We start from the raw sequence: 12,192 nt of genomic DNA, 5'->3' as shown, positions 1-12,192 counted from the left end.
ACTGTCCAGACAAGTGTCTGTGACCGGGATCTGGGACCTATTCCTGCTTTCTCGAGTGTCCATGCACATTCCAAAGGGCAGAAGTGTTTCCTGCCTCCACAGGTAGTCTCCCAAGTCCTGGGCGAAGCTCTTTCATTCACTCACTCATTCATTCACTCAACAAACATATATTGGACAGCTGCTAAGTGCCAAGTACAATGCTGGGCAAAGGAAGTATAAAAGCAAGTAAGATGCTGGCCCTGCCCTCGAGTGTACACTCTAGTGGGGGAGGTAGACAGGGAGACGGCCATGACACAGCTTAGTCTTTGCTCGCTTCTCTGACACCTGGGAGGTCAAGGGGCACAGGGAAGAATGAGGGTCTGGGAAGGTTTCCCCAAGGAGATGGAGCCTGAGTATGAGAAGGGCCCGGGAACAGTCATTTAATCAAATATGCATTAAGTACTCATTGGGCCAGGAATAGTTGATAAAGGATCTGCAAGCAAAGCTTATTGCCTAAGTACCACATGGAGACCTGACCTCACGCCTGGGTGCTTACGGTGCTTAGTGAAGAACTCAGGCTAATTCTTGGGGCCTGGTTTCTTTGATTTGTACCCAAATTCCCTTTTGATGACTACCAATCAATCTTTCTCCCCTCCGCCTCCCCCCACATGTGTGCGCGCCCCCACACACATTCTGATGTATCTCGCTCTCTGGGGATCACCCTCTTATACTCTGTCTTCTGGGCATTCCCAGCAGTCAAGATTTTGTCAGCCTTTACTTCCTGTAGTTTGTTGTACAAAAACAATAGGTATTCTTTTCCTCTTCCAAATGTGAAGTTATATCGTAATAGTGAATAGGCTTTTTCAAACTGCACAGAAATTCTCTTCCCCTGCCCCCACCTCCCATAAAGATTCCGGTACGTTCCCCTGGTGGGGAGTGGGCCATGCACCTTTGCTTAAGATGATCTGATTTAGAGGTGTTTAAAGTGGGGCCTATTTCCTGCCATCTCCTTTCCCTGTTTTCATACCTAGTGGCTAGATGATTTTGAATTGTTGTACAGGCGTCTCAAAACAAGTAGTTACCTCAGAAGAGTCACCCTGAGTTTGGTGCTGTTGTGCAGCACCCTTGTCAGCCTGCAGGACTGTGCAGTTGTCATCAGATGTTAATAGCCTACAGGCTGACCAGCCGGCTGGTGCGCTGTTCCTGCTCTCTAAAGATTGGCCTGGCAGCCTTCGTCCCTAAGACACGGGGGAGCTGAACCCCCATGCTCAGCCATGATGAGGTGGTTTCATCGTCCCTGGGAAATTGGTCCTGCTGTTCTTCCCCATTTCTAAATGGAGAAACTGAGGCTCAGAGAGATGAAGTCATCAGTGCAAAGCCCACAGCCAGAGCAGAGAGCTGGTCTTTGAACCCTGGTCTGAGAGCTCACAGCACCTGCGCCGTCCCCTGCCTCACTCCTCCCAGTGCAGGGGAGAGGCCGAACTCACCAGAAGGGCCACGGCAGCCCCTGGTGTGACCAGCAAAGAGGCGATGAGGGAAGGCGGAAGCCCCCGCCGTAGTCACTGCAGCAGGACGGAGCTAGCTTCAGTCTGGGCTCTGCCACGCAGCTGCCTGGCCTTGTTTCCTGACTCACTCAGAGCCTAAGTTTTCTCGTCTTTAAATGGGGCATCCCACCTGTGTCTCAGGCTTGTTCTGAGGCCTGAATGAGACCACGCACATGTGAAGTAGCTGGTGCAGGGCTGAGTTCAGTGCACAGTCCCTCTTATCACCAGCACAGCTGTGTCAACAGACAATTCCACTGGGCCTGTTCTGAGTCACCGGCCTGGATCTCTGGCCTCCTTCTCCTGCAGAGTCGGCTTCATCTCGCTACCTGGGCCTGGGCCACGGCCGCCACGGAGGCTGCTCCCAGTCTGGTCCCTTGGCTGGAGCCCACCAATCAAGCTTGAGGCAGAGGTCCAGCCCCCAGCTCTTGCCTCTGGCCTTCGGATAGCCCTCCCACCTCTACCCATGTTGGTGAGAACCAGCTCAGAGGAAGCTGGTTTCTCACTTTTTGGTGGGGGGGGCACTTGAAGGATCTGCAGCCCTGCCCACTGCCCACCTACACCAACTATTATCCCTCCTGAGGCTGCTCCTGTCAGGTGGGGCTGCCCTGCCTCCTGGCAGTTCACTGCGGGCTTCTCACCAGGAGAGCTCCCTTCCAGGCCCAGAGCAGAGAGAGGGTGGGGTTCAGATCCGACTGGCCACTGAGCGAGGTGCTTTGCTCTCTGTGCCTCAGTTTCCTCTATGTAAAAACGGCTGTAAGCAAAATGATCTGTTAGGTTTGCGTTGTTTTTTGTTTGTTTGTTTGTTTTCTGAGGATTCAGTGAGGTCACTTTCCTGCCTTGTGTTCAGTGGAAATGATTTTTCATAGTTCCTTCTATTCTTGAAAGCCTTTCTTCCTAAGTCCAGGTATTGTAGTATGTGCATTACTTGTTTGGCACATACTGAATATACTCAGTTTGTGTTTGTAGAATGAATGACAGATGTTCCTCCTACTGTTGTTGTCTTTTGATTTTTCCTTTATAATGTGTGTATCCCCAACTAAGTGATTTAGCTCTTGAAGAAAAGGGCTTTTACATCCCTCACCACTCACCACACAAACACCACACACATACCACACACACACACACACATATACACACACACTGCCCTCAGCAAAAAACCTGGAAGATACTAAGTAGTTTTCCTGTTGAACAAATGAATGCATGAATGAGTGAATGAATTTGTTGAACACCAGGGAATCATAAAAAGTCAGTGAATATTAAGAGAAACGCCTTGTTTCATTGAAAGGATTTTAGACAACTAAACAGAAGTCTCATTTTATAAGCCAGGACATCGTAAATCTACTGAGGTCATTTCTCTGGCAGGGTCTAGTGGCCATCCAGCTCCAAGTCTTGTTGGTCAGGGCCAGGGTAGGGGCAGGGGGGCCACCTGCCCTGTACTCCTGCAGCCTCCTCCCTGCCCGCCTTTCACCCGCTTCTTGTCCTTGTTTCTGCCAGGAACCCCCCGGGTGTGCCTCAGCCAGGCCTGTGTCTCAGTGACCAGCTCCATCTTGAGTTCCATGGACCCCACGGTGGACCCCTGCCAGGACTTCTTCACCTATGCCTGTGGTGGCTGGATCAAAGCCAATCCTGTGCCTGATGGCCACTCACGCTGGGGGACGTTCAGCAACCTCTGGGAACACAACCAAGCCATCATCAAGCACCTACTCGGTAAGCACCCGGCGGGGGGCCCAGTGAATGGGCTGCAGAGGAGGCCTGTCAGCAGGACCCACCTGGCCAGGCCAGTCAGAGGAGGAGCTCGGCCGAACGGGAGGGCCACAGGCTTTGGAGTAGGTGAAATGGGTTAGGATGCCTGTCCCATCACCTGTGTGATCCTGAGTACGTTACCTCTCTGAGTCTCAGTTTCTTCATCTGTAAAGCAGGACTAATTACCCAAACTGCAGAGCTTTGAGAACTAGAGCGCACACGTGAAAAGTGTGAACATGGTGTGTATGCACGTAGTAGGTGCACAAATACGGGCAGTTGTGATCCTTGCTCTTGCAGCTTCAAGCTGCGGTTTACGTTGTTGACTGGTATTCTTGACTCTGATTTTTGTAAGTTGTGAGCCAGGGGTCCCCAAACTACGGCCCGCGGGCCACATGCGGCCCCCTGAGGCCATTTATCCGGCCCTCGCAGCACTTCTGGAAGGGGCATCTCTTTCATTGGTGGTCAGTGAGAGGAGCATAGTTCCCATTGAAATACTGGTCAGTTTGTTGATCTAAATTTACTTGTTCTTTATTTTAAATATTGTATTTGTTCCCATTTTGTTTTTTACTTTAAAATAAGATATGTGCAGTGTGCATGGGGATTTGTTCATAGTTTTTTTTACAGTCCGGCCCTCCAACGGTCTGAGGGACAGTGAACTGGCCCCCTGTGTAAAAAGTTTGGGGACCCCTGTTGTGAGCAAAAAGCATCAAGGCTGAGCATACTAGATCAGATTTTAAGGTTGTGATCAGATAAAAGTTCTAACAGTGGTTTAGCCGAGAGTTACTCATTGTAGGCAGCAGTCTTCCTTGGCCTCCTGATTATTGAACTTGCAAGGTAAACCTCTAATCAAAGTTCTTCTCTTTGTCCATTGTGAGGCCTTCGTCCAGTGGCCCTGGGTGTTGGTGGATTTGTGCATGGATTAGAATCCCACATCTGTCTTGTTTGCAGCTGTATCCCTAGATAATGTTTGTTGAATTAACATCTGCCCCTTGGGGTCCTCCACGTGAAACCATAACACTCAGTGCTGTCTCACAAAGAGGTCCTGACTGGAACCCGTAGCCGCTGAGACTTTGCCAGCTCTCTCCTGCTGACCCCATTCTGGGACCCTAAATGGTGGGAGAGGTAGATCATGAAAAGCCAGTCAACTAATCCATCAATGCGGGAACTTAGATTTGACAATTACTTACTAAGTCTTAAAAAAAAAAGAACCCTTAAGAAAGATACTCACAAATAGGTAAAATAGAAGAAAATGCCTAAAAGGGGACAAGTCTTCAAAAAGGGACAGAAAACTTCCAATTTGTCAGTTAAAAATTTCAGGCAACTATCTTTTCGATAAAAGGGGAGCCTTCCTTGCTTTCCCAGCCCAGGGGGCAACACTGTAGCTGGGTGAAGCCCCCCCACCATTTCTTCTTGGCCCCCAGCAGCTCCTTGGCAGGACCCCATGGCAGCGCCCGCTGGCACAGCCTCCTGCTTGTCTTCCTGAGGGTCAGAGCAGGGTACTGGATGGAGATGTTTGCCACTCTGCATGTCAAGGACAGCGAAGCCCCTGCCTGCTTTCTGCCACCCAAGTGCCTTTGGAAGGGGACACAGCTTTTCATTTCAGAACTAGAAGCTTAAAAGGCAAATATATCTGTGGTAGATGGACTGGAACTCAGGGATGTCCGTTCCCCAGTGCCTAAAGACACAGCCAGGAACTGGGCAAGCACTGTCAACCAAGGAGGGGGAATAGTCCAGGTAAGATAACAACATGGGCTAGTGCCTCTGGGTTCAAATTCTGGCTCTTCCACTTACTGTGTGACCTTGGGTCAGTTACATAACCTCTCTGGGCTACTCATCAGTACAATGGGGACTATGCCTTCTTCAGGTTATGAAAATTAAATGGAAAAATACATAAAAGTGCTTTGTTTGAATCGGCCTGGCCTCTTGTGGCAGCTCTGTTTATGTTGATATCACTGTTATTCACCCTTGACTTTTGCACAGCACTTTATAGTTTACAGAGGGGTTTTTGTATAAATCATCCCATTTGATCCTGAAGGGTAGAACCTAGGAAGCGCTGGATAGATGAGGAAACAGGTCGGCAACATAGGTTAGTAGGTGGGAGAGCTGGGGCTTGCCTCACTTCTGGTCATGTGTCCTGTCCCCTGTCTGCACCACCTCCTTTGAGTCCAGGGAGAGGTGTGGTCCCTTCCCACCTTGCTGGAGAAAGCCTGCAGGGAGCTCGGAGCGTGGAGGGTCTGAAGGAACGGGGGAAAGAGACTGACCTTGGCTCTGTGTCTGCTGGGTTCTGTGCACTGTACAGGCTCGACCCACCACCTTTGTCCTCACAGCTACCCGGGGATGTAGGCACTGTGGTTCCCATTTTATAGATGAGGAAACTGAGGCTCAGAGAAGTTAAGTAACTATGCCAAGGATGCACTGCCAGTCAGAATGGAAAGGGTTTCCAGCCCCGGGGAGCAGTTAGCCCCAAGATGGGATGGGAAGAAAGCGGATGGGCAGGCCCTGTAACTTCCCGGTTAGGCCCAGAACTGACTCTTGTGTATGGTCCCTGTGGGGCCTGATCCTGCTGGTTTTAGGGCCGGTTCTTATTAGGCGGACCCTGTTTCTGTGCCAGGACCGGGTCTACCCCCTGGGTGGCAGAGCGCATGAGGAGTGGCCTCAAATCTTGGGCTCTGGCCTTCCATCCACCCTGTCTCTGAAGGTCAAGGTCTGGGGTAGGGAGCTGCACTGAGCAGGCACGGAACAGCCAGACCCATGTGTCAGACCCCGGAAGCAGGGCCAAGGTCTGGTCTTAACCCACACTGTAGGGTTTTGAAGTCAGGCAGCCCTGGCATGCTAACTTATCACCCGCCTGGCCTCAGACAAATGAACCAGCTTCTGCCCAGCTTAGTTTCATTATCTGTGCAATGGGAATGACCATGCCGCCTAGCACACCAGGTTCCTGTGAGTTTTGACTTGCCTGTGATGGTCAGAGTGCTTAGCACAGAGCCTGGCTCCCGGTAAGCGCCCTCAGCAAGGCAGAGCTGCCCTTCTCGGTGTGGTAGATGAGTTCCTGCCCGGGCTTCTTTTATTTCCCACGGAAGCACTGATGGGCACCAGTTGTCAGAGAAGGAGGTGTGGGGCGTTCCCGTGACCGTGTTGGGCTGTTTACTTGTATTTTACTAAAGCCGTGGTGTAGGCTGTATATGCCCGTCTTACCGATAAGACTCAGAGATACAAAGGCAATGTATTATTTAGGCAATAGTGGAGCTGGGATTCAGCCCCAGGGCTGTGGGGCCTCAAATCTGCTTTCCATCTGTGCTGACTCAGCTGAGTCAGATTTACCACGCAGAGGCCACGGAGCGGCCACAGTGGTTCATTCATCTCCTTTCCCCTGTGGCTTTTGATTGAGCTCCCCAGGCCTGGTGGACACAGTAGCTAGGGCCACCCCATGTCGAATTGACCAAGAACTTCCCCAGAAGGTACATCCTGGGGTCCCCTCCCCTGTAAGCCCATTCCCGGGAACTAGTCTGGAAATGGCCCCTTGCCCGTGGGCCTTGGAACCTGGAAACTGCTGAAAAGTCAGGAGGCAGGTGAGTGGGAGACAAAAAATTCAAGAGCGTGGGCCACTGCATTCTTGGGCTTCAGGCCCGGCTGGTTTCAGCTTCCCCAAGGCACGGGGGTCAGCCGGCAGGCTGTAGGAGGGAGCTGACGGGGATCGGAACCGGCAGGGGCTTTCCAGGCTGTCCAGGCTGGCCGGGAGGGCTTTCCCAGGTGGAAGGCAGAGAGGACATTCAGGGTGCTGGTGAGCGCTGTGTCAGCTGGCCACGCAGAACAGCTATTGCAGTCAGCTCACACGTGACCTTGGGCAGACCTCTCCTTTCTCTGAGTAGGGACTGCACCCTGGCTTCCTCAGAGGAAGTCCAGGCAGATCTGTAGCAGGTGGCTGAGCCAGGCCAAGGGCCACTGTGGCATGTCCTTGCAGCCTGCTGGCTGGAAGGCCAAAGTGGCCTCAACTGCATGAGACACCGATGCCTCATCCAGGAGATGCTGCTGCCCACCCAAGCAAGCTGCCAGCTGGGGCTGTCGTCCTGGGAGACGGGAGAGCGGCCTCAGTTTATTAGGGAAAGTGTTACCTCTTAGGCTGGGCCTTGCCCTCGGCTTTGCAGCCTGTGGTTTTAGCACAGACTGTTCTGCTGGTCTGCTTACTTAACCCCCCCCCCCCCCTGCATCCCCACCCTCAGTCCTGCAAGACTTTTCTGAAACTTGTTTCCTCCCTTATGCTTTCCCTGTCTACCAAAGGGCCTCTCCTGGCTTGAGCTACAGTCACATTCTGTGTTCCTGTTGTATTTACTCTATCTCATATTATAAGATTAATACATGCGCCTGACCTGTGGTGGCGCAGTGGATAAAGCGTCGACCTGGAACGCTGAGGTTGCCGGTTCAAAACCCCGGCTTGCCTGGTCAAGGCACATATGGGAGTTGATGCTTCCTACTCCTTCCCCCTTCTCTCTCTCCTCTCTCTCTAAAAATGAATAAATAAAAAATAAAAATAAAAATTTTAAAATAAAAAAAATAAAAAAATAAAAAAATAAAATAAAAAAAAAGATTAATACATGCAAAAAAAAAATTAATACCTGCTTGTTGTAACAATGTGAGCAAATACAGATTCCATAAAAAAAAAAGTTAGTGGCCTCCCTTTCTTCCACCCCTGACAGGAGTCCCACTGAGAAACGCATAGTCATTCCAGGAGCGTTAAATTTGTCCATGTCAGCAACTGCGCAGTTAAGCACGTCATCCTGTGACATCTCATATGTTTTTATTGTGATTTGCCTTTCCAGTGTTTACTGTCGAATGTAGTTTTACCTTCCTGTGCAATCTGGGAACTCTGGGAAAGGTTTTTCACCCAGGATCGTGTCTGCAGCCGTGGGCCCCCCTCTCCTGTGTGGGGAATGGCTAAATGGACTGATGAATGAACTGCCCCTGAGGGTGGGCGCAGGCGTCCAGGACTTCCAGGCGGGGGCTGCACAGTCTCAGGGCTTCCTCTGGGTTCCGAGCTGGCCTGCAGGCAAGGACAGGGACAGGGAGGCAGGGAGAGGTCAGGCTCCTGCCCTGGCAGCCTGAGCTACTCACATGGGTGACCTTGGACAAGTTACCCAACCTCTTGCCTATAACTGGGCATGATAAAAACGGCCACCGGTGGAAATTGTTATGACAAGATGCGCGCGCGCACACAGCCACGGGCACGCACAGCCACGGGCACACAGAGGAAGCAGTTCATTTTCTCAAGGAGGCTGAAGAATGCCTGGGTTAATTTAACATTCCAACCTGCCAGTGCCACACACAGGAGCCCTGCTTCCTTAGGCTTGTTCCCTGAAATGAGGTGATAATATGCACCTCGGGGTGTCAGCATGGCAATGAAAAGATCTCAGCACAAGGCTCGCCAGCCTGATATAGGCACCAGGAAATGGTGATGGTTATTATCAGTCCTTTGATTCTTCAGAAAAAGGCACCATTCTTTTTATCTGTTCCCCACATCCCCTCACAGGATGGGGCTCCTGAGGGCTGGGATTGTCTGAGCTGAGTCTGGTTTTTATCTCAGGCGAACACTGGTCCTGCCCTGGTGTGGAGTTGGGGCCCCGTGCTCCTGGCCAGAATTCCCAGGGACCCCCCTTTCGGCAGCTGCCTGGGCATTGGTTTCCTCCCTGGTGTGACGTGGGAGAGGCTGTTCCGATATAAACTCCCAGACAAAGAAGTGGGCCGATTAAATGGTGTGCTGTGTTTCCTCATGGGGACTTTGGGGAAGTGACTGAGGAAGTTTCGGGAACTCGGGGTCCCTAAAAGGAAGTACCCAGGCAACCAGGAGCCCTTTTGCCTGCCCCTGGGCTGCCAAACTATTTCCATACCAATGGGGCTCTGGCAGTGCCACCATCTCCAAAACGTAGCCTGGACTCACTCCCGAGAACTGCCCTGTCGAGTCCTCTTTGCATGACCCCATGGAACATGCTTCTGGGAAGTAAACCTAGCAAGGGTGTCTTGAAAGCAAGCTTCTCCTAAAAAGCAGGCTGTGGCTGATTTCACTTGGAACCCGAGCTTCTTCCCTCAGGCCAAAGCAATCGATAGCTCTGTGGAGCACCCATAACGCTCACTCATTCACTAGCAGTTATATATTGTACACTGTACCAGACATCACTAGGTGCTGGGCGTTGCGTAAGGGATGAGAAAGTCTTTTCCTGTGGAGTTATATTCCGGCAGGGGGGACAAACGGTAAACAAATAAATGAGTAAAAAAAATAATATGAGTGTGATGAGTTAGGGCTTTGAAAAAAATCAAAGAGGACGCAGAGCCTGAGAGGGAAGAGGAGGCCCAGAAGGGATGGGTTTTCCGAGGAGGGGATGTGTGAGCAGAAACTTGAATGTAGTGAGAGAACAGGCCACATGGATGTGAGGGGAAGAGTGTGGCAGGCAGCAGGAACAGTGAGCACGGTGGCCCTGGGGAAAGGAGCAGGAGACAGGCGGCAGCTGGGAGGTGGCGGGGCCCAGATCATCCAGAGCAGTGTTTCTCAACCGTTTTCGTTACTGCCTCCTCCTAAAATGTTCATACCACAAACATACCATATACTGACCGGTGGTTGAAAAACACTGATACGCTGTATGTACAGATAGACAGAGTAAGTTGTTTCTGCCCCCTTAGAATTAATTCTCTTCCCCTTGGGGGCAGTATTGCCCCTGTTGAGAATGAGTCGTCTGGGGCCTCAGCAGTTTTAAGGATTTTGTATACTCCTCTGTCTAATGGGACTCCAAGTAGCTCAAGACACAGCTCTATAAATCCCTACCCAGAGTTTACTTGGATGCCTAATAGACACCTTCAACGTAAAATGTCTAAACCTGAGTGGCTTATTCCACCCCCCATCCTGCCCCATGTGTGCCCGGTGCTCCGCCCCCTCAGCAGCAATCCCCGCTCAGGCCAGGGACCCTTGGCCGTGTGCTTCACTCCTCTCTCTCCATCTCTCACTGCTTCTCCTCCCTTCTCCGCTGCCACCTGGCCCGGACCCCCTTGCCGCTCGCTCGCATGGTCTGTTCCAGTGCCCTCCCACCTGGCATCTCCCTTCAGTTCTTGTCCCCGGTGCCTGGCAGTAGGTGCCCTGTGACAAGGTGGGAGAATGGGCTGCAGCCGTCCCGGTAGGCTCTCAGCCAGAGGGCGGCAGAGGGATGGGAGGTGGGGCTGTCTCTTCCCCTGGGGTCCTGCCCCAGCAGCGTCAGCATGGGAATGTGGGGGTATGAACGCTAACTCCTGGTGGGACCCTCGCTCCCGTCCCTTCCTGCCCTGCCTGCCTCCCTGTGCAAGCGGCGCCGGCCTCCTCACCCTCTCGGCCCCCAGATATGGTGTCCCTCCTTCTCAGAGGCAGGCATGGGCTCTGTGCTTTCAACAAACTGCTGAGCGTTTCTGTGTGCCCAGCAGGTGCTGGGGCACAGGGACAACCAGCACACAGACTAGTAAGAGGCATCCCAGGCACAGCCCCTGCGTCCGCTGCACAGTGAGCTCATCCTGAGCACTCGGGCAGGGATCCCGGCCTCCCCCGCCATCCCCTCTCAAGGCCTCGGGGATGCTCGTTCTCATGGCCTTCGCCCCACTGTGCAGTCAGAGGCCTTCGTGACCATCATGTGGCTGTCTGTCTGTCTCATCCACCAGATTGTAGACCTTATGGGCACCACACTCAGCCCGGCAACCGCCAAACCACAAGAACTTGACATTTGTGGCAAAATGAGTGGACGTGACTCCCAAGGTGTGGAGCTGGGAGGAAGAGAACTCCTCAGGGGCAGCCTCTCCACGAAAGAGCGGAGGGGGCTGGAAGCTTCCCCCTCATCCCAGTGACCTTTTGGGGATTGGACCAGGTTTCAGAGAAGGGGCTGCCCGGAAGTTGCTGTAATGAGTACAGCCAGTCTCTCCCTGGAGCCTCTCTTGGGCCTCTTATCTCAGTGGCCTTGGGGCACTGGGGGAGGGAGGCCAGGCCCTCGAAGGGGCCAGAGCGCAAGCTCGCCTCCCCTGGAGCTGGCCCTGACATTTCAGGGTCATGGCCAGAGCCACAGGTGGCCGGCCAGACGCTGCTTCCCAAATCTGTCATAGAGTGAGGATCCGGGCTTTCCCTTCCAGGAGTCTAGCTGCTGGGAGGCGTTGTCATAGAAACAGCCCCTGGGAGAGGGTGGGGAAGACTCCTTTGCTTTTCCTGATATTCTGCTTTGTGAATCTGAGGAGCAGGGAGAAGTCCCTGCCCTCCCCTGCAGGGGGTACAGGGGACATGCAGGTGTTGCTAGGCTGGGCAGTGCCAGCCTGTGGTCTCCAGGGCTGTGTAAACCCTCCATAGCTCTTTGTAATGGCGGTCCTTGGACCTCTGTCACCATATATCGCCCTTCAGACTACCCCATCCCCTCTTCAGGACTGTCACCCTGACTTCAGTGCAGGGGCTGATGCTCTCTATAACCAGTGAAAACCTTGACGCTGCTCAGGGTAAGGACTGAGGGGCAGGGGAGCTCAGGGCGAGGCTGGGAAAGCTGATTAGACTAGGCAGGAAGTGACTCGTGCCCTTTGCACCAACTGGCTATGCCAAGTGTAGTTCTTCAGACCGCGTGCTTCCTCGCTGTTCCTCACCCTCTCTCCAACTCCCCCAAACCCAGTTCCCTCTTCCCCTCACTTCCACCTGGTGAATAACTTTTCATCTTTCAGAAGCAACTCAAACAGGATGTCCTCTGGAGGCCCCCCGACCCCACCCCACCCAAGGATGTGACTTTTTTCTGGGTTCCAAAACCAATTTGCATTAATCAAAGCACTTTGGCGCCTCATGGTCGTTTCTTTGCAGTGCATGTGTGTTCGCTTCGCTGTTAGACCTTGTGCTCCTTGGGGTTAGGGAGTGGGTCTTACTCATGTCTGTAAAACCTGGTGCCTAGCCCAA

At 52.6% G+C, this 12,192-nt stretch overlaps 1 protein-coding gene across 5 annotated transcripts in view; it reads left to right on the top strand.

The window, feature by feature from the left end:
* The window catches only part of ECE1 (endothelin converting enzyme 1), a 114,000-nt gene that overhangs the window by 63,213 nt on the left and 38,595 nt on the right, over positions 1-12,192 (top strand). For all 5 annotated transcript variants that reach the window (XM_066375325.1, XM_066375326.1, XM_066375327.1 and 2 more), the window contains one exon: positions 3,018-3,230. In XM_066375325.1, coding sequence (XP_066231422.1) covers positions 3,018-3,230 — 213 coding nt within the window. The remainder of the gene's footprint in view (positions 1-3,017; positions 3,231-12,192) is intronic.

Source organism: Saccopteryx leptura, chromosome 3 (assembly GCF_036850995.1).
Source record: "Saccopteryx leptura isolate mSacLep1 chromosome 3, mSacLep1_pri_phased_curated, whole genome shotgun sequence".
Taxonomy (NCBI): domain Eukaryota; kingdom Metazoa; phylum Chordata; class Mammalia; order Chiroptera; family Emballonuridae; genus Saccopteryx; species Saccopteryx leptura.
Note: the sequence above shows the minus strand (reverse complement) of the source record. Positions and strands in the feature narration are given on the sequence as shown.